This window comes from Zonotrichia leucophrys, chromosome 3 (genome assembly GCF_028769735.1).
Source record: "Zonotrichia leucophrys gambelii isolate GWCS_2022_RI chromosome 3, RI_Zleu_2.0, whole genome shotgun sequence".
Taxonomy (NCBI): domain Eukaryota; kingdom Metazoa; phylum Chordata; class Aves; order Passeriformes; family Passerellidae; genus Zonotrichia; species Zonotrichia leucophrys.
Genome location: NC_088172.1, coordinates 75,516,670 through 75,537,615, shown reverse-complemented (window position 1 = coordinate 75,537,615; position 20,946 = coordinate 75,516,670). Strand labels below are relative to the sequence as shown.

The window sequence follows — 20,946 nt, the reverse complement described above, 5'->3', positions numbered from 1 at the left end:
AAGGTTTTGCTGAGGAGGATGTGAGGCATAGAGGATTGAGGCAATGTTGTTTCTAGTTCCTCAGCAGCTTTTTCTGGCTATTGCTCTGCTCAATAATCTATTTGAATTTATAGTAAATTTCTCTGGAGTCTGATATGGGTGGTGAAAAGTAAATAGAAATAAATTCAATAACTCAAGAGGTCTCACCACTGTAGTTTCCTGCTTTGGGCTGCTCTGCTTTTAATCAGTGCTAGCTTGCTTTGCAACAGGTGAATTCTTTACAACCAGATGCTTACCTTACCTAGTAGTGCTCTTCTGTGCAAACCTGTCCAAAGCAATCTGTGTTTTGCATAACTTCAAGCTAGAGGGGTCCCTTCAGGACTGCTGGCCCACATAGCTCACAAGTTTGAAAACAGTGCAGCTTCCTTGGGCTTGGAGCAAAATGGAGCAGCTTCCTTTTGCTCTACAGGCTGTAGTCATCTGAGGATGGGACAAGGCACATATTTGAGTGAGTTGGTCCACTGACCATCCTGCTCAGGAGATATCAGGGAATTAAGCAAGTGGGTTGATTTCCATCCCTTCCCACCTTCTGGGCAATGCAGGAGCTTCCCACACCTCTGAGCCCTGCCCAACGCCAGTGCTCACAGACCCACTGCTGGCAACCACCTCAGTGAATCATCTGAAACTTTTATTACACCGATTTGGTTTACAATCTTTGTACTTTGATATTTCCAACAAAAAAGGCAACATTGTGATATACTGTTTGTACATATATAGAGAGACAGACAGAGCTAGATCATATTGACAGAGTTGAAAAGTAAAAACCGTTTCCCAGTGTTCACAAAAGGATTTGTTCACCACGTACCCGCTTCTGCCTTGCCCTGCCTGATGGATACAGACACCGAGGTGCCGCTGGCCCCTGGTTGACAGGACCTTTACCTGCACCGTGTCACGCCCACATAGATCAGAAAGGATGGAGTGCAGGGCTGCCCTGGCAGCAGGGGTGCTGACAGGGCTCAGCCCCAAGCCCTCACAGGTTTGTGTAGTCCCTTCCCAACTACTGATGGATGCTCCAGGGGCTACGTCCAGAAGAATTCCTAACCAGCAGTAGCAACTGTGAAACCTCCCTACCTGGGCAACTCCCACTACTTGTTTCCCATCCTCGAGACCGAGGTATTGAATATACTTATTTATTTTTATTTGCATTTACAAAATATTTTCACTGGATGACACACCTCAATGAGATGAGAACTCATGTTCAGAAACAGCAGAAAAGACCCAGATCAGCATCAGGCTGATGAAGCAACAGCTCCAGCAGCGAGGGTGGGGGTTTAATGGGGGTGGCCTGGTCCTAGGCAAGCCTGCCTGTGGCTCCAAGGACAGGGCTGCAGCTGGTCAGCCAGTTGTGCAATGAAAGCTCATGCTTGGAGGGCAGCAATGAGATCCTGCAGACATGCTAGCAGACACATGAGGAGGAACTGGCCACCAGAGTCAGGGAGGACAAGGGACGGAAAGAAAAGGGCTTGGGAAAACATGCCATCACCAGAACAACTTCTAACTTGCTTTCCAGGAGCTTTTTTCACTGCTCATTTTCCTTCTAACAGCTTGAGACTGTTAACACCACTTAAGCACCCTTCAAACGCACTCCTGGGCTGCCGCATGCAGGAATGCCTGGACAGGTAGCTGTTGCCTGGAGAACTCTTTGCCTTCTCTCCCATCCATCTCTTGGCCAAAAAGCAAAGTCCAAACCAAGCAGCCTCCAGCACTTGCCCACACCCAAGACCAACAGTCAACTATCTGCCAGCCTGCAAGGGTTGAAACCATTTCAAATGCCACACACTCTGGCCAGACAGCAACAGCAGATTGTTGGAGTGTGAACATGCCTGCTGCTGGTGGGTCACTTGTCAGCTCCGGGTCCAGCCACCACGGGGTGGGTAACTAGCTGGTCACTGTGCTGAGTGCAGGGCCAGAACAAACCTTAGCTCTCCCTGAGGTCTATCTTCAAGGCAGGCTCTGAGGAGGGGGCGCCATTTGTGGGCCTCTGTCTGGAGGAGAGAGTGAGCTTGGGCACTGCCACCACTCCCAACACAGCATCAGCAGCACTCAGCAGTCAGGCTGGGAGCACCCCCTCACCCACCCCACGGGTGTGTGCCAGAGAGATGGTGAGACAGGGCCGGCCGGAAGGCAGAGAAGGGGGAAAGGCCCTCGGGCTCTCCCCCGGGCTGAGCGGGGCGTGTCCCATCAGGCCGGAGCGGGGCACCCGGCTGGCTCCCTCCCACAGCAGATGGCGAGCCCGGCTCCCGCTGCTCTGAGCAGAGCGCACACGGCAGCAGGAAACAGTGGCCAGCTTCCCAAGCCTGGCGGTTTCTGCTCACAGAGACCCAGGCATCGATTTGCAAGGTGTCACACTGGCATATGTCACAAACAGGATGGCAGGTTGATTTTGAGCACCGACTTGGGGAGGAGGAGCAGGTTGCCGCAAGGATGAGCAGAGGCTGTGTACAGAAATGGTTGCTGTGTTCAGCCTCCCTTTGCTCCCATGGACTGGATTTGTCTAGGCTGAGCTGTCCCTGCCCGTTTGATACCTGCTGGCCCTCTGCACAGTCAGCCAGGGTGCTGGTGGCTGGGTTCACACACAGGGGATGCTGAAAATGGGGGTCCTGTGCACTGCCTGTGGGACAGCACAGGGGGGTGAGGAAGAAACAGCACGCTTCTAAAACATAGTGCCAAGCACTCCTGCCCTGAAACACACACAGACAACTAACACAAACTCTCCCAGTCACTGGGAACCCACCACTGTATTCCATCACCCCTACAGCACATGTGCCTCGTGTCCAGCAGCTTCCCTCCAACCTCAATCACCTGCTAGCCCCGTGTACCACCCTGCTGACATGGCAATTTTGGCTAATCTAGATCCTTTCGTACTTCTTCAGTTGCAGTGAAGAGGGATGAAGCCTGAGCTCATGTAGCTGGGAAGATGGGAAGTGGCACAGAGCCAAGTCCTGCATCGGCTTCCCTAGGTGGAGGGGATGGCTCAGAAATGAAGCATTCCTCCTCCCTACAGGGTATGCCTGAAATAGCCAGGCTTGTCAGATTCCTGTCTCTGGCTGTGATGGATTAGCCTCTCCAAGGCACAAGGCAATTTATTCATTAGTGACATTTACACCTTGTGGCCATCGTGGTTGATGAGACGTGCTCAAGCTGTCACTGCTGGGCTTGGAGGTGGCATTGCTGCTCCAACAACGCAGTGCGACATGGCCTGGGCACCTCAGCTTGGGAATATCTCCTGCCTTTCTCCTCAGCCAGAGCATGCACAGATTGCTTTGAAAGCCCACTCTGTTCCTGAGCTTCTCAGGATGCCCTGCTCCATTTCCCTCCCTGCCTTGCAGCACCACTGCTCCAACACTGCACCCTCCTGCCCCATTTTGCCTTCTGTCTCCTGTAAAAACCACCACTTTGCAAAGCCCTTTACAGATGTTCTCAACCATCTCTCTTCCTCGCATGTGTTGCTGAGCATTCACATCCTATTGTGCCCTCAGTCAGCTGCCCTCAGCCCCAGCAGAGAGCACAGGGCCCACGTTTGCACACTTCTCCAGGAGATATGCTGCTTTCACCATGATGCTGTCCCCTGCTCCCTCACTGCCACAACAGCTGACCTGCCTCTCCTCTCCTCCCTGGTCCGGAGACCAGGACCACCAAAACATCAAGGCCTTCTGTCTTCTAACTCAGGACAAGTGCTGTGAAATTCTCTGGGAAAGCACCAAGTGATGGCAGGATGTGCTGCGGTTGCTCTGCAGCAAGCAAGCAGTGGGGCACGCCAGGGCAGGGAGCGCTGCTGGAAGGCTGTGCGCAGGCAGGGATGGTGAGGTCTGGCCACCAGCATGCCTGTGGTCATCATGCAACTGCTGGCATTCCATGGGACTCAGCAGGGAAGGACCAAAATGATGGGAATGCACGGCCTCGGAGGAGTTCAGGAGAGGGGAGTGCTTTGGCTAGCTCAGAGGAATGACAGTTTGCACATCAGGTTTGGGCAGGGTGAGAAGAGCTGGAAAGCGTTGTCCAGGGAGCAGATCCGGCAGCTCTCCAGTTTCAGACAGCCAGCAATGGATTAGCTTGTTCTCAAACACAGCTTGCTCCATGCTTTTATCCCCACTCCCTGCCACTCTCTGCAGCAAATGTGACACTTCACACCATCTCCTCACAGAAATCAGGTCAGGAGTTTCCTCTCACAAAGAACAAGCAATGCTCTGTCACCCTGAAAAGCCCTTGCTGCAAGGGTGGATGGGTGTCACCACACCAAAGCCATAAACATATCAATCCTCTGCAGGGCCACAGATCCCAGCTGTGCAGGAGCATGCAGAACCCCACCCTGCCACATCTGGGTGGATAGCCACATCACACCTCCAGAGACAGAGAAAGATTTTAAACTCTGGCCTCTGTTCCTGATCAACCCACCCGACTGCAAAGCCACAGGGCCACCATCCTGATCTGCTTTGGGCATGGGCATTCCTTCTCCACCAGCATGGCACATTACTAACAGAGATGGAAGGAGTGGAGAGTGTAAACCCACATCGTCACCAAAAATTTTTTTTTTTTTTTTTTAAGCAAGGAACAGCAATGTGAAACACTTCTAACAGCTGTTAGTTAGGCATTTCAGTTTGAAAAAGCCATTGGCATTCCCAAAGTGAAATCCTGTTATTTTGGGGTCTGGCTGTCACTGCTGTTTCCCCAGCGAGCTGAGCAGTGCTGCTCCATCAGACACACTGCTGCTCTCACTCCCCTCGGCTCAGCCCCTGGGGACAGGCTCTTCCTGGGAGCAGGTGCAGCACAAACAGAGCCCACCAGCTCCTGCCGGGGCTGAGCAGGAGGGGATGCCTGCGTTCAGCTGATCCTCCCCCTGCATCTGCTTCTGGAAGTGTGCATAGACTCAGGCTTGGGATTTTCCAAATTTTCACCCTGACTGGTTCATGGGCTGCCATCCAAAGTCTGAATTCATGTCACGGCAGCTGACGGCGCTGCTAATGGACATTGGGACCATGGGACTGGTACAAAGCACTACGTCATCTCACCACATTCTAGCTAGGCTTTTTCTTTCACTAATGTGAGTAGCTAAGATTGCAGAAGCAGCTTGTGCTGATGGAGAGTGAAAGAACCTCATGTGTCTGTGTGTGAAGTTATTTTGTTCTACAAAATCCACTAATTATAATCACAGTAGGTGATCCATCCATTCACAGAGTTCGAAGGACTGGGGAGGGTTCAGGATGGGCACCAATTTCTCACGAGCTTCATTTCCCCCAAATGAAGTTTACAAAAACCAAACGAACGAACAAACAAAATGGCCCAACAAAAAGAGTCTTCCTGGGGAATGGGGGAGGAATAAAACCCACTTAGCTTTCCAGCAGCCACTGTGCTTATTCTCAGTGCTGGATGGCCATGCTGCACACTGTAATGGGCTCCTGAAAATCTGGCAGCTTCTGGAAGAGTTGCATAGGTGGATGATATACCTGTTAGTAGAGCCTGTTCACGAGCCGCAGGAAGAGGAGCCTGTTGAACTCCACAGGGAAATGTCCCTCCCCCAAGACAGACATGAGGTAAGGAGGGAAGGAGGAAGGGCAGGCCACGAGGCCATGGGTCTTGCAGGTTCAGTTCTGTCCTTGGGACCTCTTTGAGCTCAGAGGCTGAAAGGCTGTGATCCTGTGGGAGAAAGCTCCTCTCCCGGTGCTGTGGAGGTCAATTTGCTTGTTAGCTTGCTTTTGAGGGAGTTGACGAGATCACATCCATAATGTTCCCCTTGGCAGAGCAGCTGTGAGGCAGTAGAGCAGAACAATTCAATCCACTGCTTGTAGAAACTACAGATATTCAACATTCATTCATGTTGGCCAAGACCCAACACAAAATCTATGCAGCAAAGCAACACTGTGACAGATCAATTTTTCAGGACTCAGGGACAGACCCCTGTGAGGAGCTGCTAAGCCAACCTCACATTAGTATAGTACCACTGGCTTCAGTAAAATTACCCTAGGAATGAACATAGCCCATTAATTTCTACCTGAAGTGTGACTATGACCCCTTTCCATTTTTTCCAGAATGCCCACAGGGAAAACAGCCCTAGGCAGGCTCAGCCCCAAGTCCCCACTGGGGTCCCAGGTGCTATGAACCAGCCTTTGGTCCCCATGCATACCTGGCTCAGTGGAGAGTGTAGGCCCAAGTGCATCACAGGAAGCAGCAGCACCAGATAGAGCTATCACTTAAACTGCATTTCATTGTGACATTGCCTGGATCCAGATCATGTTCCTACAGACTTTATTCTAACCACTGAATGTGAATGAAACATGATCAGAAGGACATACCCCACCTTGAGACTCACAGAGCTTTGCTAACACAACATCCTGGTGGTGGTGTGGCACTGCAGACCCAGCCCCTAGAGCGACTGCAGCAGAGCAGGAGCACACTGCAGCACAGTCTGTGCCCTGCTAAAGGCAGCACCCTGGTGACATTAGACAGCACTACTGAAGCCATGGGTGGAAAGGCTGGAATGAGAGCTTAAAAGAGATTATTTGTCCCACCTGCTAATCAGCAGGTGTTGTTTTACTGGCATTGATGCTACCTATCTTTCTTAAACTTCCACTTCATAAATATTTTCCTGCAGTTCTCACCCCATGAGTATCCACCAGTTATTAAACAACTCTGCAGCCTTTTGAGTGAAGAGACAGCAAAGAGGGCAGGGACCAGATAGATTTCTAAAGTGCATTTTATGGGGAGCAGAAAGGAAGGGGGGTGCATTTGTTTGACAACAGATGAACAGCAGGATGGAAGGCTTGGCCTTGGCCATAGGCTCAGATTCCCTCTCCCCATCCTAATGAATGCCCCTACAGCTGTTCACCCTGACAGCCCTCTCTGACACCTCCCTCCTTGGTGTGGAGTGAGACAGGACACACAGAGGGCTCAAAGAAGCACCACTTGGCTGGTTGGTGTCATCAACTGGTTCTGTACAAGCAAAGTGCTAGGCACTATTTGGGAAGCTTCTACTGTGTTGACAGATAGATAAATGGGTGGTGATATGTCTTGATGATCAGGTAATCCAGAGCTTCTCACACACTTCTTTCTCTCTCTCTCTTTCTTTTTCTCTAGTTCAGAAAAGCTGGAGAGCTTTGAAGTACCTGAAAAGTATATTGAAGAGTGGGAAACACCAAATAGCCCAAACCAATTGTCCAGCCTTGCAGCAGTAAGACCATCCCTCTTCTGGGTTGCATTAGCACCATGAGGGGCCACAAAGAGGAGCTGGTAGCATTCCTGACTCCCTCCTTCTGGTATATGAGGAAGGTCTGCTGCTAAGTGCAATGCTGAGCCTGACTCTCAACCCATGGAAAACTGCAATGTTTGAATGATGCATGGAAAAAACCAAAGCCATCTGACTGCAGAGATCCTCCTAATTATTGCCCCCATCATACTGACAAGCACCCAGCTCTGACCTTCCCAGAGGGTGATGTGTGCTGTCCTGCTTTTCTTGTGCAAGCAGCCAGCAGCTCTGTGAGCTCTGCTCACTTCAAAGAGATCTTCTGCACCAGGAATGAGGACACAGCCATCCTGACAGGCATTGACCAAGGCATTGCCTGCACCTTTGGCCCTCCTGCCTGGGCCAGGCTCAGAGCAGGAGTGACATACTCACTACATAGTGAAAACTTCCGCACCACCACTCAAGCCAGGGCCTGGCAAGTGAAATCAAGACTCTGGGCTTGGTGAAGAAAAGGCTACAGATAAGAGGCCTGCTTGTGTCAGGAAGGCCATGAGAAAAAGGAACAGAGCCAATTAGACTCACCAGTCAATGGAGGAGAAGTAATGGGATTAAGCTACAGCAGGGAGAACTCGGGTTAGATGTAAGGGAGAAGGCTACAGAGAGGAGCAGACTGGGCCCTCGAATGAGCTGCCAGAGGAGCTGGCATCACCAACATGGAGACGGCAGAGAGCAGACACACGTCTCAGGAAGAGCAGGCACCTGACTGCTGCACAGCCCAGAGCTGTGGTGGGTGGTGTCCATGTGCCAGGAGATGGGACCACTCCACCACGGAGAGGCTGTGTGCCAGAACAGGGACAGGCCATCTCTGGGTATCTGTGCTCATAGCCTGAGCCATAGGAGAATTACAGCAGCTGCCCTTGGTCCAGGGCACTGTGTTCTCTCACCAACACTTACGAGAAAACCCTCTTTGCTGGTAGTGTCCCATGCCAGGAGACAGGAGGGAGAGCCCAGCTTTCTGCTCTGAACTTTCCTGCCTGACTAGACATGCCAGGACGAGCCCTAGTTTCAGTTTCTCCTCTTCAGCTCCACCACTTCTCTGTCAAGCCACCAGGCAGCTCCTGTCCCTGCTGCCCAGTCCTGCTCCCCTACCATGTCCAAGTGCACCATCTCCCTTTCCTGAGCCTGAGTCAAGTCTCCAGCCTTGAGAAAATGGAATGGGATGGACCAGGGGAGCAGTTCTACCAGGTGCACTTGGGTAGCACCAAGAATATGAGGGATGGGATCACTGAGAAATCCTGGCATGCAGTGGGGAACACTGACTAGAGAGGTCCCACTCCTCAGGGTACTGTGGGTCTGGACCAGCCACAGACAGAAGCACTGGGACCTGGCTGCAGCTGACACCAGGTACATGGGGAAGGTGTTCAGCAACAGAAAGACTCTATGGATCCTGTGGGTCAGAACAGCAGCCGTGCCTCAAAGACCCACCTGGACAGACCACCTCCAGAATAATATTCCATATTATTCTGGCCCCCAAAATGGGGCCAGAGGAACAAGGCCAGGCATTCTCATGGAAAGCCCCAGAAAGAGCCAAGGACAGGTGCCTGAAGCTCTGCTGCAGGTGCTAAAAGCTGGGGGGCATAGAGACCCTGCTAATCTGTTCCTGTTGTGAAGAATGTCTTTTCCCCGGGGAGATAAAAGGCCTGCCAAAACTGAGATAAATCCATCTGTCCAAGGCACCTTGGAGGCTGGAGATAGAAAGATGAGCCACTGCAGCCTAATTTAAGCAACAGTGCAGATTTCAAAGAGAACATGTCAGGAAGGACAAGCGGGGACCTCATTCCTCACTAATGACCCATTGCAGCTCCACTGCCTCAATTCCCTGGGACATACAAGCACGCACCATTATCTCCCTGGAGTCAGGAGAACACTCCACACTGGCCTTGGCTTACATTAGGCCCTTGGAGAGAGGAGCACGAGTGCACAGCGAGCCAAATGTCATTACTAAGCAAGGAAATCCCAGGGCTGCTTTCGCCCAGTCTGAATCTATGCCAAAAATAATGAGAACAAAGTGCAGAGAGGGATGTGCCTACATCAGAGACCTTAATCTTCTCTGTCCTCCAAGGGACCCTCTTCTTTAAGCCAACATCTAGCTCTGGTAGTGAAAGTAAGGGCAGAACTAAGGGCTAAGACAGAATCATAAACACAGTGAGATTTTAAGAGACTTCCTGTTCAAACCACTGTTATTTGTAGTTTAGCACCCCAGATCCAGGAGGACAAGCTGACTTGAAGGGCAAGAGACGCTAACCAGGATATGCAGGGCATAAAGAGCAGAACAGACTGCTCTGGGGGAAATGAAAAGTGGAGCTCTACAATGCCCACAGGTACTGACCACTCCAGGCTTGCCAGCAGGAGATGACTTTCAAAATAGGACCAGTGTGGAACATGGGTGCATTGCAGCCTCCTCAAGACCTGGGAGGCAAAGCAGTACAGCAGCACGATGAGAGAGACAGACCCCTCATTAATAGCTGGCAGGAGGAAGATGGCTGGACTAAATACAGTGCCTCACTGTTCTGTGACAGATGGGGAGGCAGACACAGAGCACAATGCCCAGGTGCCACTGGACTTGCCCTTGTCACCCCAGATGTGCTGCTCTTAGCTTTTGTCAGCCACAGCTGATGAGGGAAGAAGGGTGAAGCTGAGGAATAGTGCTGGAGAAATCGCTGGCTGATTTGGCATGCACTCCCCAAAGAGCTGACTGAAAAGGAGACAGCTTTTCTGAGAACAAGGACGCAAGAGATCTCGGGATGTGTTGTTGGAGGAGGAAAAGCTGGGTGTGTGCATGCTGCAAACACTGTTGCAGCTTCAGTGACAGGAAGGTTCTTTGCCCAAGGTCACTGAGATCCTTTCCAGCAGGGTAGAAGGGGCAGCACAAAGCCAGAGCAACCTGCCCTGACAAGAGCAACGCAGAAGAACCCAGTCGCTAATGAGCTAAACAGAAGAGACACCTCACTTCTGACAGCCTGACACCTCCCTGCAAAAACCTGTTGTGCAAAATGTTTCACTTCAATCAGGTTTTCCTCTAACATATCCCCAGCCTCTGTTCTGCAGAACATCCCTCTTGGCAGTGCCTCCTGCACCAATAGTGGGGTACCACAGAAACAGAATCCTTTTGATCCTCCTTTCCCCAGTCAAAGTTCCCAATGCTCCAGCATGCTTTTGCATTTGTCCCTGCTATCCCCAGAGTTCTCTGCCAAAATGAGGCTTCCAGGAGCCTGCAGCTCAGAGTCTACAGCCAGAGCCCAGCTGGATCTCATGCCAAATTCACTTGTGCAGGCTTGCACTAACCTGCTGCTCCATTATCAATAGGTGAACTGCAGCTGAACCTACCAGAGACTTCCTTGATGCTTGGCTGAACCAATTAAGACTCACTTCAAAGCCAGGAAGGGTCCCCAGCCACTTGATGTGCCACCTGATACCACAATGTCTGTTCCAGTGCCATCCTCTTCCCCAGCTCACCAGGGGCCTCCCCTTTTCTCTTTCCAGCTGAGCCCTCCTCCAGCAAACACATCAGTAGCGCTGCAGATCTCTGCTCCATCTCGATTTGCACATTCATCCCTTCCCTGGTGCTGCATGCCCAAACAGAAAACCCTTTACCAAGGGGATGCTGACTCACACCTGGCACACCGAAACTTCCTCAGGAGCTGAGCATGAGATCCTCTGGAGGCAATGCCATTCCCAGCAGTGAGAAAAAATAACAGTCGGAGCATGGTCTAAAAAAAAAGTGGACAGGGTGGGGAACAGGCAGGGGGAAGGGGAAGAGGCGGATTCGTGGCTTTCAGCCTTTGCTCTAACCTGCCATTGAGCTCCACGTGCCTGGGCACCCATGACCTTCTGTCACAGGCAGCGACACCCTGCTCCAGGGGCATGCTCTCCTCCACCCTGTCAGGGCTCTCGCTCCAGTGTGGGAAGCAGGGTGGGCAGGAGTGCAGCAGGGTGCTTTTTGGTGGCTGCTGGTTCCTTGGAGCACGAGCCAGCCTGGAGCCAGGGCTGGGAGCCAAGGCCACCCCCTCCCTGCATCAGGCCTGTTGTTTTATTCCCCCCTTTGGGTCTTGATACCATGAATTATGGTTTTGCTGTTGGTTTGGTTGGGTTTTTTTTTTTTTGCATGTGGTGATCGGTCGAGAGTTCTGTGCCATGTCAGGGGGAGCATCAGCATCCACCCCTCGGGGAGCTCAGAGCCACAGCGGGGGAAGGTTTTGCTGGCTGCCGGAGCAGGATGCCATGTCCACTCCATCCTGATGTCCTCCTGGGCTATCCCCCTCGTGCTCCTCTCCCCAAATCCTGCGCCGGCTTGGGCCGGGCAATGGACAATGAGATCTCACCACCGTCTGCTTTCACAGTGAGGTCTCCACGCAGGACCCATTGCGATGGAGGTGACGGTGGTCATGGTTCAGGCAGCCTTCGTTGCGGTGTACAATGAGGACGGGGAAGTAGAGGGCATCCTGATAAGGAGGGGGGTCTTCCTCCTCCACAGTCACCTGGCTGGAGAGGCGTGTCTGCTCGGTGGGGCAGCTCTGCTCGTTGAGGCTGCCGCTCCGGCTCTGCCAGAGGCAGCTGCGGCGCGAGCCGTACAGGCGGCCCAGGGAGAAGCGGCTGCTGCTGAAGGGAATCCTGGGGCTGCCGTTGCAGATGCTCAGAGCGCTGCGGGAGAAGATGGAGGAGCTGCTTATAGTCCTGTGGCAGCGCTCGCAGTTCTGCCGGTAGCCCCCGTAGCGGCAGGCAGAGTAGCTGGTGCAGCCGGAGAGCCCCACCAAGTCCATCAGCACCGCTTCCGAGTAGCTGGGCACCAGCTGCTGGTTGGAGCGTATGTGCCACTCCAGCTCCGTGCTGTCCACCGTGTTGACACGGGGCATCCTCCGGCAGAAGGAGCGCTCCTCGGCCGGCGTCACCGCCACGTAATCGAACCCAAAGAGTTTTTCCACGTGGTAATGGACGTAGGAGGTGCGATACTCATTTAGCACCCGCAAGGGCCAGGACAGGGTCAGCAGAGCTGCCACCCAGAAGACATAGTGAGATACGTACCAAGGCAGGTTGTCTGGGTCGGAAAAGGCCACCATGTATTCCTTGAAGTCCACATTTTTGAGGTGCATCCCCTCCCTGGCCTCCATGTAATCGTCTAGGCCCTCGTTCTCCGTGAAGAAGCGGGCCCGCTGGGTCAGATAGGAGTTCTCGGACTCCACGTTGGCAAAGCTGAAACACTTGGTGAAGCGGAGCCGCGTGGCTGGGTAGCTCTCCAGGTCGATGAGGTCCTTGGAGATGTCCTTGACCCCGCAGTTGGAGTAATCAAACTCGGCCTCTGCCACGTGGGTGTTGACCCGCTCGTGGTACACCTGGGTGGTGGTGTAGGCGTCCCCGTTGCGGTAGCGGGTGACCTGCCGGGTCCTGCGCACGTAGTGGTAGCTGATGGCCTTCCACCAGATGCAGGGGGTCGCCTGCTGCATGCGCTGCACGCGCTCGTGCACGCTCTCCACGTCCACCTTGTACTGCAGCTCGTTGCGCGTGTAGCAGTGCCAGCACTCCACCAGGTACACCACATAGAGCATCACCAGGAAAGCCAAGGGGATGTAGACATAGCCGTTGGAGCAGGGGCTGTCATGGTACATCATGGACTTGCCCTTGTAAGCGCTGTCGAAGGTCAGCCGGGTCACCTTGGTGACGTGGCACCAGGTCATGGCTCCCATGCAGCCATACATGAGGAGGGACAGCAGCAGGCATTTCCAGTGGGACTCTCGGCACAGGGACTTGCTGAGAGACTGCTTCACTGGCCGCTGCTGCTCCGGGGCACCGGGGAGAAGAGAGAGAAAACAAGAGAGGAGTCAGCAGGCTGCAGGGGAAGGGGAGCAGGATGCTGTGGGGGCACCTACAGCTCTGTGAACACAGACCAAACAGCAGATGCCATGAGGCTCCTGGCCTCAGCGCGCAGGGCAGAGGCTGGGATCTCTCACAGGATGACAGCCATGCAGTGCAGGCAACTATCACCTCCATTTCTGGTGCTCTGCCCCTCCCTGGGAGACAGACAGAGCCCAGCTGGACATGGGGGAGAGAGGCAAAGGATAACTCTGTCAGCCACACCCTGAGCATCTCCCTTCTCCAACAGGGAGTAAACTCTACCCATTGCCACTTCCCAGGGAGAGCTGTTGGAGCATCAGATAAGAGTCTGGGTGATCTCCTCCACATTCCTCAGCTCTTGCACCCACCCCACCAGCACAGGCAGCTCTAACTAATGTCACCCCACCTGAGCCCCTCACCACAGCTCATCCCACTGCACACGAGTCTCTTCCCCGCTTCCCAGTAATGACCAAGGGCAACATTCCAATTCCTCCACCAGGGCGGCACAAGCTGCCTGGTGTGCGTGTCAGATGGAGAAACAGCCCTTCTGCAGCTGGGAAGGTCTGTGCTTGCTAATGACAATTCCCACTACAACACTTGGCAGCCTAAGGAGCTCTGAAGTGCTTCTCAAGTGCTTTATAAACCATACCAATGAGAAAGTACTTTTCCACTATTGAAATGGAGCCACCTCTGGTAGGAGAGAAAGCAAATATGGAGTAACATCCTAAAAAGTGTTCAGGCTGGAAGGAAGGAGCATTCTACCAATCTGCAGCAGCAAGGAGGGCAAGAGGCCACTCACAGCTGCTGGCAAATGTGCCTGCTTGCACTGGGATTCAGATGTGACAGTCCACACTTCTGGAAAAATTGCTCTTAGGTCTTTCATGGTGAGGAAAAGGCAGAACTTGAGCAACACGACTTTTTAAAGGGATTGCACTGGTGCCTTTACCACAGCACAGTGCAGGGCTTCACACAAACCCATGAAAAAACTTGGTTAAGGAAACCTCGGTCACTCTGCAACACTCTGAAGTCTCAAATATTGATCCATTGTCTGTGAGATCTGACATCATCCTACCCAAAGAAAGAACAGACAAAGTAACTATTTGCTTTCTTATACAGAAGATTTCATCCAGCAATCTCCAAAGGTGCAACCTGAGAGAGGGGGTCAAGACCCCCAGCCTTGTGCAGATGCCACCAAATTCACTCAGAGGCTCCAAGCTTTGCTCCCCCTCTGCCCCTGCAGGCAGCAGCAGCTCCTGAGCCCACCTCTGCCATGGCAGGGGCCAACACCAGCTGTAATGACCCTGCTCACAGCACTGCAGTCCAAGCCTGACTCCATTATTCTCCACTCCTGAGCACGCTGGGCTGGAGAGGTCTCTCATCCAGGAATCCCAAACAACTGAATGGGCTCACACTGCTAGGAAGCAGGAGGGGCACTTTCACTGTGGTATGAAAATGAAAATTAAAGCAAGAACCAGAAATCACAAGGGCACTGACAGGTCTAGGGGTAGACCTGAGCCTCTTCTTTCATTAAAGAAATGCATCTTGCCCTTCTGAAGAGCCCCTCATTCCTGGCTTGGTGCTCTAGAGTCCCACAGGCCAATATTTCCTCCCCACCCTTGTCAAAGCCTGCCAGTGGGACTTCTGTCACTGCACTCATGGATCCAGCCCAAATCTCCAGCAGAGGTTTCCCTCCTGGAGGCACAGAGCTCCCCTGCCTGCCCACCCCAGCAGCCAGCCCATGATGAGCAAGCAGGTGGCACATCCAGAGACGCCACTGCTGGCACGGGGAATGGCGGCACATCCCACTGGCACTCCCAGCCATCAGTAATGCTGAGCTGCTCTCTTTGAAGCCACTAGCTGAGAGCAGGAACCTGGGGACAGACGGACAGACAGACAGACAGACAGACAGACAGAGCCCAGGGCTGGCAGTGGGTGGTACTGGTCTGCAGGCAGCTCAGAGAAGTGCAGGGTGGCACTGCTGGCATGGACACACGTGCAGCCCAGTCTTCTGACCACTGCAGCAGCCTCACAGTCATGGGGCAAGGAGGCAACCCCAGGTAAGAGAAAAGGGAGTGAGGAGAAGAAAGGGGGCCTTTCAGGAGGCAGAGCCACCTGAGCTGTGCTCTCCCTCCTGAGGTCAAGGCTGCAGTTACCAGAGCTTGCTCAGACCCCTCTGTCTTTGCTTGGTTGCAGCACAGCTCTCCCATGCTGGAATACTGTGCCACTGCCCAGGCAGCTAAAGGCTTCCTCTCTCACTGCTGCCTCCTGCGTTGCAGGCTTTCCCTGGCAGCGGCAGCCCTGCTCTGCCTATGAGGATCTAAAGGAGCAGCTGAGCCAAAGGAGGAGCGTGGGGAGGGTCTGAACAGGGCCCTTGGGTGGTACATGCCAAGCCTGGGGTGTCTGTGGGGTGTGAATGCTGAGAAACAGCACCTTGTTTAGGAGGCAGACATGCAAACAGCACAAGGAATAAAGCAAAGCACCCAGCTCATTCATTTGCCAGCTGGGGAAGGGGCACCAGAATGACAGGTCTTTGGACACGTCTGTCTCAGAAGAGCAAATTCCACCTCACAGCCAGTCCCCAGCCCCGGCACTCTGCACTGCCCGTGTCGCAGGAGAAGGGAGCCGCTGGCTGCCACCCTGCAGAGATGTAGGCAAGCCCCACTGCGGTTACCCACCCAGGGCAGGGAGCACGATGCAGCCCAGGCTTGGTTCCAGGAACTGTGTTAGCAGGGCTCTGGTCCATGCATTAGTCTCCTCCTAGGACTACGCAGTACTCAGATACTGCAGCGCTTTTACGGGGTCACACTAACCCCTGCTGTAAACCGTTTACAACCCAGCCTTGTCCCAGGCTTTTGGGGCTAAAAACACACACCTCAGCTGCTCTGGTGGGGGCTCCGAAAGCTGAGCAAGTGCAGGGACGGGATACAGCCACAGCAGAGACAGAGGAGGAGCCAGATGCAGAGTCTAATCCCAGTAGGAACTGCAGCATCCCTGCTCCTCTCCCAGGCTGCAAAGGGCTCACAGGAGCAAACAATCAGCTCCAGAGATTCCTCCGCAGAAGCAGCTGAATAAGATTGTCTCCTTGAGCTCTTAACCAGCCTTGGATAAGTCCAGCATAGCAAACAAGCAGATGAAAAAGCTGGGGAAAGAGAAATCTGTCTCAGAACAGTGTCACTAGGAGGAGAGCAGGCACTGATATAAATGCCATCGTCATCTGCCCGCTGCAGTCTGATGGAATGAGGCAAAAGACTTGCCCTACTTCACTGCAAACAGGGTTTCCCTCCATCACCAGGAGCCTCCCTCACTGATCAGGCTCCAGCACTGGAAAGTGGTGAGCAAATCTGCTATTGCAGGTGCACTGGAACATCCCTGCAGTGCTAGGGGGCCAGGCTGGCCACAGCTTAGCTGAGCCTGTTGTGGGATCCCAACCAGCTCCCTTCCCTGTGCTTCAGTTCACCTCAGGGAATGCATGGGGCAAACCTCAGCAGGCACTAACTGAGACACAGCTCGGGAAAGGCAAGGGGGGGCTGCTGCTTGGGCCTCCCCTCCCTCCTGCCTGGCACTGGCCTCTGACACTGCCCTGAAGGGGACAGAGATGGAAGCCCACACCTGCAGCTGCTGCTCGGGATGGGTGGGGAGGGATGGAGGCGATGGAGAGGATGGAGGGTGTGGAGGGATGGAGGGGATGGAGGGGATGGAGGGCATGGAGGGATGGAGGGGATGGAGGGGATGGAGAGGGTGGTGGGATGGAGGGGATGGAGGGATGGAGGGGATGGAGGGCGTGGAGGGATGGAGGGGATGACTCACAACCAGCCATGAAGCAATGGGGGACACCCACAATGCACAGGGCAGAGGCAGTAGAAGAGGGGACCCCCAACACTGCTTGCACTAAACTCCTTTGAGGTCTGGGGGATTCTCTTTTACAAAAAACAGCCTCAAGGGGACAAATCTGCCCAGCACCTCAGTGGCCAAGCACATGGGTCAAAATCCCTTAATCACCCCTGCAACCTTGACCCTGCAACTTTGAATACTAAAACCCATCAAGTTCTTCAAGCTACTCCCAGTAACAGCCTGGCTCTGGCCCCATCCACTGTCCCCTTTTTTAACAAGCATTTCCATGTCATTACCTCCCATGCCTCTCACCTGCCCCTCCCTGCAGAAATCTCTGTGAAATCTCCGATTCACCTCCAGAATGCTAAACCTTCATATTTCGAGACAGCCTGGGTTTCAGAGGGTTAGGAGTCCTAGAGACAGCCCTCTAGAGGGCTGAAAAAACAACCCAAAAAAGCCCCAGAGCAGCAGCCTGAAGGCCCAGGTAGTTCCTGAGTGCCAGGTGGTGGCAGCAGCCTGCAGGGGACTCCAGAGGGACTCCTGAGCATCAGTTTCCATGGCTCTTCCCCAGGATTCACTTACATCATACAAGAAATGAATAAGCCCTGATTCCTTTGACCTCAAATCCCCAGAAAAAGGGAGGTAGGGAGGATCCAGTCATTTCTAGGAATTACCATTGTTTTTGAAGGCTCTGGACAAACATTGGCAACTCCTGGCCAGGATGGTCCCAGCAAATACCCACATCACACACCCCATGCCTACAGGTCCTGTCTACAAGCAAGAGGTGGCTCAGTCCCAGGCTGGCAGGGTTGCCAACTGCAGAGGACAGAGGAAGGCTGAGCATCGACAAGCCAGGGAATCCTGCCAGCAGTCAGCTCCTGCAGCGGTACCAAGGTCTCCATTTCACACAGCAGCTTGGAGGAGGACTGCTTCCTTCCATCAGATCCCCTCTGAGCAGCAGGACAAGGACAGGTTTTTGCTGGTTCCCAGCTGAAGAGCTTGTCCCTTGGCGTCTCCTACCCTCCAAGTATGCACTGAGGAGTGAAATTCAGTTCACCACCACTGAGTGTGGGTGTAGGCATGTGATGCCAAGATGGAACAAGGGCTCAGTCAGCTCTGGTTAACAGCTCTTGCTACTTGCCTTGCTGGGACAAGACGAGAAGCACCCGAAGCCCTGCCTGGCTCCCAGACACAGCAACCTGAGATATCAAGATGAGACACCTTCAAACAGGACAGGGCAAGTTTCCCATTTTCCAGACATCTCCCCTGGCTTCCCACTCGCCCTGGCCAATGGACCCTGACATGGGATTGAGCCACACTGCGGGGACACTCGGCAATGCTGGCACCAGCAGCTGGCTCTGATGGAAACCAGGACATTGCACAGCCCGTATGGCACTGCATAGGCACTAGAGGGGAGGAGGAACATTCTCCCCTCCTGGTAGTTCTGAAGACAAGAGGATTGCACTACGTCAGCCCATGAATCCAAGATTGCCACTAAAGTCTCTCCTCATTGCATCAGATGAGACACCAGCAAGCGTGGCACCATCACAAGAGGCTGCAGCTTTCCTCTCCTCCACCAGCTGCTTCATGCAAGTCTGTGACAGTTTCTGGCCACAGGAAGGATGCCCTTAGCCTAAACAGGGCAGGTCACGGACTACAGCCCTTCTGCCTGCCCCCATGGAGTGTTATACTCGTATGCAGCCACCACAGAGTAACTGTGGTGCTTGGACAATCCTATAATCCCTGCGAGCCAGGGGGCACTGTAGGTGAGGGAAACTCGTCTGGGCACTGCCCCTGCTACACTTTCACCCAAACTGGCTCCTGCTCTGGCACCTCTGAAAAGTCTGTGCCATCTAGAAAGTAGAACCAGCACTGCCAGAGCACTGGCAGTGAGAGACCACATCACAGCAAGCACGTCCTCACATGCAAAAAGCACCTCACAGTTTGGCTACCCTCGTCAGGGTCTGTCTGAAGAGCTGGGCTCAGACCATCAGGAGTTGCTGAATGCAGGCAGGAAGAGAGTAACAGACACAGAGTATACAGTATGTGTGCAGCTTCCCAGTCCTTGAACTTCAGCATTCCTCTCCTGCAATTATTTCTATCTAAATATAAATCTGTATATATAGCATAACCGTGCATGGGCATGCATGTTCTGCCCAAGCCAAGGAGGCAGAGAATACCAGGATTATGCAGCACTCACAAACTGCAGCTCCTCATCAGCAGAAGGGGAAGTGATGCACCAGCTTCTGAGTACCCCCAAGCTGCCCTCTGAGCTGTGGTCTCTCCAGAGAGGGCAGCCCACCACCTGCAGGAGAACACTGCCCTTCCTACACTGCCTAGTTCATCTCCACGGGTCAGCACCCCCATGGCATAAAGTGAGTCCCTCCAGCCAGTGCAGCTGCCTTCCCTCTTCTCGGGAAGCCCAAGCTGCAAGCAGGCTCTGTAGAGGCAGACAAAAAGGCTGGCACTCCTGCCTCCCGGTGGTGCTCCCAAGGCACAGGGCACCCTGCTCTTGACCCTTTCTGGCGTCTCCTGCCTGGACTCCAGAAAAGTCATCTGCTGAGGAAGACTGCAGCACACCTGGAGGCAAGGCTGTGCTGGTACCCGGCCTGCCCCAGTCTGCACCTTCCACTTCTCTAGCTGGGAGCAGCCGCCAGCCAGCAACAGCCCCTGGCTTTGCCATGTCCCCAAGCCCTCTACCCTGCTGCCCACCGCGTCCTGCCTCACAGCGACCCAGGCAGCTGTGCCACATCCTGGATGCGCCCAGAAGCCAGCGCACAGCACGGAGGGGGTCTCCACGTCCACTCCTCCCAAGCATAACAAGCTCTGCCCGCGGCTGTAAGCCCAAACGGTGCCCCGCGCTTCTCGTTTCTCATTTTTCCCTTCCTCCTCCATCCCGACCACTCCAGCTGCGGCCCCCGCTCCGGACGGCGCGGGCTGCTGCCTCCCTTGCAGCCCCGGAGGCTCCGCAGCGATCCCCAGGTGACTGGCAGCGATGGAGAGGAGGCGCGCCGGGGCAGCCCTTTGGCGGCAGGGCATGCTCGCCCCCAAACCCCCGGTGCCCCCCGGCCCGCATCGCATCCCCGGGGCCGGAGCGGGGCGGGAGGGGCTCCCAGCGAGCGGCTCCGTACCTGGGCGGGCAAAGCCCGGCCCGGCCCGCGGCGGGGCGGTCAATGCCCGCGCCACGCAAAGCGCCCGGGCAGGAAGGAAGGGTGGGTGGTCGGGGGCAGCCCCGGGCCGGGGGCGGCCGCTCTGCTCACCTCCTCTCTGGCCCCCTCCGCCTCCTCCTCCGGAGGCACCGGCGTGCTGCTGCCTCCCTCGCTGGCGGCGGCCGCCGAGGCCGGGGGGGACATGGCGGCGGGGGCGCCCCGCTGGCGGTGCCTGCGGGCTGGGCAGCCGCATTATCCCGCCCGCCGCCGGGCGCTGCCTCGCCGGTGGCCGGGCGGGCGGCGCGGCGGCGCGGCGGGCGGGCGGCGCGGCGGCATCGCCCCCAGCCGCGGCTCGGCGGCAGCGCTGGCCGCCCGCCGGCCCCGGCCCCGGCCCCGCCGCAGCGCAGCGCCGCTACACGCGGCGGAGGGCGGGCAGAGCCGCGGTGGGAGGGCCGCGGCGGAGGCGGGGGAACGGCACGGGGATGGGATGGGATGGGATGGGATGGGATGGGATGGGATGGGATGGGATGGGATGGGATGGGATGGGATGGGATGGGATGGGATGGGATGGGGATGGGGGCACGGATCCGCGCCCGCCCGAGCGGAACGGCAGGTGACCTTGAGGCGCCGGGCGGCAGCGGAGAGGGAAGGAGCCCTGTGCAGAAGCCCCTGCCGAGCCCCACCGGGAGCGGAGCTGCCGCCCGGCCCAGGGGAAAGCTCCTGCTCTCAGCAGCGCCGAGGGGTCGTCAGGCTGTCTTCGGTCCCAGCTGGCCAGCTGATGGAGAGGTGAGGGTCCCGTGGGTTTTCCTTCCCTCGGGATGAAGCGGGAGAACCGGGAGCACTTTGCATGTGCCCCGTCTG

At 55.0% G+C, this 20,946-nt stretch overlaps 1 protein-coding gene across 5 annotated transcripts; it reads right to left on the bottom strand.

The window, feature by feature from the left end:
- Positions 1-646: 646 nt before the first annotated feature.
- Positions 647-20,373, bottom strand: TMEM151B (transmembrane protein 151B). 5 transcript variants are annotated; one of them, XR_010439599.1, is made up of 3 exons: positions 20,197-20,373; positions 10,604-13,047; positions 647-5,782 (listed from the first exon to the last, which is right to left on the bottom strand). XR_010439599.1 is itself a non-coding variant. In XM_064708882.1 (2 exons), exons 1-2 carry the CDS (start codon positions 20,287-20,289, stop codon positions 11,611-11,613), a joined length of 1,530 nt encoding a protein of 509 aa, XP_064564952.1. In that variant the 5' UTR covers positions 20,290-20,373; the 3' UTR covers positions 647-11,610. The 5 variants fall into 5 exon arrangements, 1 of the variants encoding a protein (XP_064564952.1); XR_010439601.1 differs by having other exon boundaries at positions 10,892-13,047; XR_010439600.1 differs by having other exon boundaries at positions 647-10,986; positions 11,069-13,047.
- Between the last annotated feature and the right edge of the window lie 573 nt (positions 20,374-20,946).

Bases quoted from the DNA above. Each gene is read 5' to 3' on its own strand.
- TMEM151B (XM_064708882.1), bottom strand. From the start codon at position 20,289: ATGTCCCCCCCGGCCTCGGCGGCCGCCGCCAGCGAGGGAGGCAGCAGC. The intron at 13,048-20,196 runs GTGAGCAGAGCG...GCCCCGGAGCAG, and splicing joins CGGAGGGGGCCAGAGAGGAG to CAGCGGCCAGTGAAGCAGTC.